This window comes from Scyliorhinus torazame, chromosome 7, assembly GCF_047496885.1.
Source record: "Scyliorhinus torazame isolate Kashiwa2021f chromosome 7, sScyTor2.1, whole genome shotgun sequence".
Classification (NCBI taxonomy): domain Eukaryota; kingdom Metazoa; phylum Chordata; class Chondrichthyes; order Carcharhiniformes; family Scyliorhinidae; genus Scyliorhinus; species Scyliorhinus torazame.
Window position 1 is genome coordinate 14,833,555 of NC_092713.1, and position 6,000 is coordinate 14,839,554.

The 6,000-nt window shown below is 48.8% G+C and overlaps 1 protein-coding gene across 2 annotated transcripts in view; it reads left to right on the forward strand.

Annotated features, from left to right (window-relative positions):
- ttll7 (tubulin tyrosine ligase-like family, member 7) overlaps window positions 1-5,651 on the forward strand; it is a 375,815-nt gene extending 370,164 nt beyond the window's left edge. For both annotated transcript variants that reach the window (XM_072510355.1, XM_072510356.1), the window contains exon 21: window positions 5,359-5,651. In XM_072510355.1, the coding sequence (XP_072366456.1) occupies window positions 5,359-5,479 (121 nt within the window). In that variant the 3' untranslated portion in view covers window positions 5,480-5,651. The remainder of the gene's footprint in view (window positions 1-5,358) is intronic.
- The last annotated feature ends 349 nt before the right edge of the window (window positions 5,652-6,000 follow it).

Below are 6,000 nucleotides of genomic sequence, written 5' to 3' on the forward strand. Positions count from 1 at the left end.
CTTGCTCTGGGGACAATGGTTCAAATGCCACCACGGCAGTACAGTAAACAATTAGAATAGGAGGAGGCCATTCGGCCCATTGCACTTGCTCCTCCGTTCAACTAGATCATGGCCGATCTTCTACCTGAATGGTAGCCATGATGGCGTTGATCACGGCAGCTGGTTGAACTTAGACTCAATTAATATATCTGGAATATGAAACTCATCTCAATAAGGGCGACCATGAAAACCATCATGGATTGTAAAACCCCTTCTGTGCTTCAATAGTGTCAAAGAACAAAAGACAAAGAACAAGATTTGATTTGATTTGATTTATTGTCACATGTACCGATGTAAAATGAAAAGTATTTTTCTGCGGCCGAGGGAACGTACACAGTATGTACATAGTAGCCACAAGAATAATCAACAGAGAACATTGACAAATGGTACATCAACAAACAGTGATTGGTTACAGTGCGGAACAAGGCCAAACAAAGCAAATACATGAGCAAGAGCAGCATAGGGCGTCGTGAATAGTGTTCTTACAGGGAACAGATCAGTCCGAGGGGGAGTCGTTGAGGAGTCTTGTAGCTGTGGGGAAGAAGCTGTTCCTATGTCTGGATGTGCGGGTCTTCAAACTTCTGTACCTTCTGCCTGATGGAAGGGTCTGGAAGAAGGCAATGCCTGGGTGGGAGGGTTCTCTGATAATACTGCCTGCCTTCCTGAGGCAGTGGGAGGTGTAGACAGAATCAATGTGGGGGTGGCAAGCTTGTGTGATGCGTTGGGCTGAGTTCACCACACCCTGCAGTTTCTTGCGATCTTGGGCCAAGCAGTTGCAGCTGTGATGCAGCCGGATAGGATGCTCTCAATGGCACATCTGTAGACATTTGTGAGAGTCGATGCAGACATGCCAAATTTCTTTAGCTTCCGCAGGAATAAGAGACGTTGTTGGGGCTTTCTTGACTGTTGCATCAACGTGAGTGGCCCAGGACAGACTGTTGGTGATGGTGACCCCCAGGAACTTAAAGCTATTGACCATCTCTACTTCGGAGCCATTTATGCAGACGGGAGTGTGTGTCGTGCTGCGTTTCCAATACAGCACAGGAACAGGCCCTTCGGCCCTCCAAGCCTGTGCCAATCACGTGTCCTGTCTAGACCAACCTCCTGTATCCTTCTATACCCCGTCTGTTCATGTGCCTATCCAGATAAGTCTTAAAGGTCGCTAACGTATCTGCCTCAACCACCTGACTTGGCAGTGCATTCCAGGCCACCACCACCCTCTGTGTAAAAAAAATCCCCCACACATCCTCACTGAACCTTTCCCCCTCACCCTGAACTTGTGCCCCCTTGTAATTTCAAATTCTGCCCTGGGAAAAAGCCTCCAACTGTTCACCCTATTTATACCCCTAATAATTTTATAAACTTCTATCAGTTGCCCCTCAGCCTCCGTCTCTCTAGGGAGAACAATCCCAGTTTATTCAATCTCTCCTCTTGGCTAATCCCCTCCAAGACCAGACACCAACTTGCATTTATATGACACCTTTAACCTAGTAACACTATACAAAAATGCCTCAAGGTATTTCACAGGAACCTTATAAAACAAAATTTGACACCAGGATAAGAAATCAAAAGGTCAGTCTCGTAGGAATGTCTTAATAGGGAAAAGCGAGGTAGAGCGGTGGGGGCATTTAGGGAGGGAACTTTAGGGTGTAGGGCCGAGGCAACTGAAGGCACGGCCGCAAATGGCGGAGAGATTAACATCAGAGCTGTTCAAGTGGCGAGAATTACGTGTGTGCCGCTATCTCAGAGGGGGGTGGGGTTGGAGGAGATTACACAGATAGGAAGGGGCATGGATGCATTTGAAAACAAGAATGAGGATTTTAAAGCTGAGCCGTTGCTTGGCCAGAAGCTAATGGGAGTCAGCAACCACAAGGGTAATGTGTGAATGGGACTTGGTTCCATTAAGGGCACAAGCAGCAGAATTTTGAATGGCCTCTCGCCTTAAGGGGAGTAGAAAGCAAACAACCAGTCAGGAATGTGTTAGATTAGTGTGATGGGCCAGGGGTTCGAGAACACCAAAGTGTATCATGGAGTCACCTGACCCATAACTTTCAATAGATTTTGGTTATGGGGAGCACAAGGGCCCACTCTACAGGTGTGATGCAACAGAGAGCTAAAGTACTTTTAAAACAAAACAATGTTTATTCTATGAATCCAGTTAACATTTTATAAACACACAGTAAACATCTTAGCAACTATCAACTCAAATACTCCCCCAAAGAATGCAGTACTCTATAAGTAACCCTTAATCTTTCTTAGCAACATCCATAAGACAAATGCCCTCTTTAACAAAGATAGCAGGTTTAAATTCTCTACTGAGAGCAGTTACCACTTCTAAATTAGCAAGTGATCTGAAGATATTCTTTACATGCAGAGAGATCAAAATTATGCCTTGTTTGGCTGGATGCAGCTCCAACTCTGAAAACGAAACTAAACACACACTGTAGCTGCCTGCTCAAAACGAAAGGAAAGCAAACAGACAGCCCAGCTCCACCCACACTCTGACATCACTGCAGCTATTTGATAAACACCCATTTCTTAAAGGTACTCTCGCATGACAATAGTCAACATTTTGGGTCGCAAAGGTTGTTGAGGAGGATTTAACACCGCTTTAGGGTTAAGGTCACTCCATCTCAGAGACAACTTGAGTTGTCTCATTCTCCCCTTGCCCCTTCCTCCCCTCCAGCCGTCGTCCATCAATGATGAGACGCACCATGAGCTAGTCTGGAATTCGTCAGCCATTCGCTGGCAGCGGGATTCTCTGGTCCCGCCACCAGCGCCCCCTCGCCCCAAGGTTTCCCGGCGGAGTGGGGTGGCTTTAGTGGGAAAGGGAGCAGAGAATCCCGCCATCAACGAACGACGTGCCTGTCATAATATGCACCCATGCACATCATGAGGTAAAAACAGGCAGTGACAGACACCCAGGTTAGCCAGTCACCATACAGGAAAGAACACAACCAATCAGCAGACAGAACACCAGAGGGGGGCTTCCAACTATAAAACACACGAGGCATCAGCACTCCGCCTCTTTCCACTGGTGACAACTGTAGTGACAGTCAGGGTGTATATATCAGTTAGCACCTTCTACACGTGGATCAGAGCTAGCCTGGTCTAGTGAGTTAGAGTTAGTACACTTAGAGTAGTAGAGTGTCAACCCACAGCCAGCTATGTGCATTGTTATCAGAAGTTCAATAAATCGTATTGAACCAACGCCTACGTTTGGTGTATGCTTTACCGTTCATCTGCATCCTGTTGCAGTCCGTGTTACCCCAGGGTGAATAACACGCCCACTGCCGAGAAACACGTGACTGAGAGGCCGGAGAATCCCAGCCCAAATTATACAGCACACCCAGTTCCTTCAGCCCCCAGAGGTCCATGGTTCGAGATTGAAGATTAAATCCCAACCACGCCTGAAAAATGAATGGAGCTATCCCGGCACCACCTAAGCAACAGCTTCCTACCTGGAACGGCAGTAACCTTGGAGATAAAACAGGTCCCGTGCATCAATTCTCCATGGAAGTTGGAACATTTTAAAATGCTTGTTTTAAAAATGGGTCGGAACATAACGTTCTCCCCGAGGGCATTAATTCGCGTTTAATTGTTGGAGCCACACCTTTGTGTAAAATGCACAATGGAGCAGTCTGGAATAGAAGAGTTCTTTCTAGCGACATTCCTTGATTTGGAATTTGACCCAACTGCCCGACCTTTGAGCTATCACCACACCAATCAAACAGCTGGCAGGAAAAGCTAAATTTACTTTCAACATTGGAAATCAACAAGGAAGGGTGATTGAGGCCTCCAACATAGTCTGGCTGTGACCACTGGCATTCCTCTGGGCCATTTTTGCGACAATCGATGGCTGAAGCCAGTTTTTAAAAAAAAACATTGGATTGGATTTGTTTATTGTCACGTGTACCGAGGTACAGAGACGTTTGCCGTTCATGTTTCAAGAATTGTGGATACTGGATCCAGCAAAGTCAGGCCTTGAGGTCCGCAAGATCAGGGGAGCAGCAGAACCAGGATTTTGATCAGCAGCCCAGAAGCAGGCGGGGGTTTCAGGGTTCAGTGAGCCAGGAAGGGAACAGTTGCCTTCGCTGGTTCGAGAATGACTCGTTTTCAAAATGGAAGCCCATGGTTCCGATCACCGAATTCTGGGGAGCTGACAGGCCGCCAATCTAAATACTCGCCGTCATACATAAACGGGCCTCTCACTTACCTGTCACATTCATGGGAGTGTTTCATGCTGAATGTAACATTACATTCTAGACGATTTGGCTGTTCATGGTGTCAGCTCTGTCTCAACTGCGGGTGTTCCTGCCTCTGAGTCAGAATGCTGAGGGCGTAGGGCCCACCCCAGGCATTTGAGCGCAAAATTCAAACTGCTTCCAGTGCCAATACTGGATGGAATCCCCTCCCGAGAGTTGCTGACCAATCAGAGGCGGGCTGCCCTCCATTCAGGCAGCACTGTAACCTATCTCTATTTGTCGATGTACCATTTTACAATGCACTCTGGTCGGCATGGTAGCACAGTGACCATAAGACATAGGAGCAGAATTAGGCCACTCGGCCCATCGGGTCTGCTCCGTCATTCAACCATGGCTGATATTTTCTCATCCCCATTCTTCTGCCTTCTCCCCATAACCCCTGATCCCCTTATTAATCAAGAAAGATTAATCAGTGGTTAGCACACGGATCCCAGGGTCGATTCCCGGCTTGGGTCACTGGCTGTGCGGAGTCTGCACGTTTTCCCCGCGTCTGCGTGGGTTTCCTCCGGGTGCTCCGGTTTCCTCCCACAGTTCAAAGAAGTGGAGATAAGGTGGATTGGCCGTGCTAAATTGCGCTGTGTGTCCAAAAAGGTTGGGTTACTGGTTACTGGGGATAGGGTGGAGGCTTGGGTAGGGTGCTCTTTCCAAGAGCCGATGTAGACTCGATGGGCCGAATGGCCTCCTTCTGCACTGTAAATTCAATGATAATCTATGATTAATCTAGGACAAAGGTTCGGCACAACATCGTGGGCCGAAGGGCCTGTTCTGTGCTGTATTTTCTATGTTCTATGTTCTATGTTCTATATACAGATCACAGGATCTTACCGAATAGCGCAACGGCTCTGAGGGGCTGAATGGCCTGGTCCTCTTCCTATGTGGCAACGTAGCACAAATGCCGGGGAGAATTTCAGGCAAGGTGTACTCATGTGGGAATAGATGGTGATTGTAGAGAAGCAGAAGGAGGCCTTCACGAACGGGATGGTGCAAGGGGCTATGACTGATGCACAAATATATTATTGCCGGGTGACTGACTCTCATCTCTGCCTCTCCCCAGGTACTTGCCTCCCCCGGGATACCAGCTGACCATGAAGGCACTACCAACCGGCTTCAGCCGCAGTTCCACAGGGATGCCACGCTCTCGCAACCTGTACGCCAGGAGGCTCAACCAGTACTGAGCTGCCCAGGAGGAGTATTTTTAAACTTTCAGTGCTTTGTAAATACCGGCAGGGCCGCTATGACAAGCAAGCATCTCAACCCACCTCAGACCAGGGAAGGGAACTGGGCCGGTTTACTCTCTGGTCCACACGCACCGACATTGGGTTGGATTTTACAGTTTTTGGCAGGGTGAGGGAGCATTCCTCGGGGGGGGGGGGGGGGGGGGGGGGGGGGGGGAGTAGGCGCAGCAGCCAATTCGAACAAAGAACAATATAGCACCGAACAGGCCCATCTCCTCTAAACTTTACCCCACGGACCTTAAACCTTTGCCCCCTGGTGACTGACCCCTCCGCCCTGGGAAAGAGTGCCTGCCCAATTAGCGGGGCAAAGTGGTCTCCCTGACCAATCGGCCGTCTAGACCAAAGTGGTCTCCCTGACCAATCGGCCGTCTAGACCAAAGTGGTCTCCCTGACCAATCGGCTGGCTAGACCAAAGTGGTCTCCCTGACCAATCAGCTGGCTAGACCAAGGCGTCAGTTGGG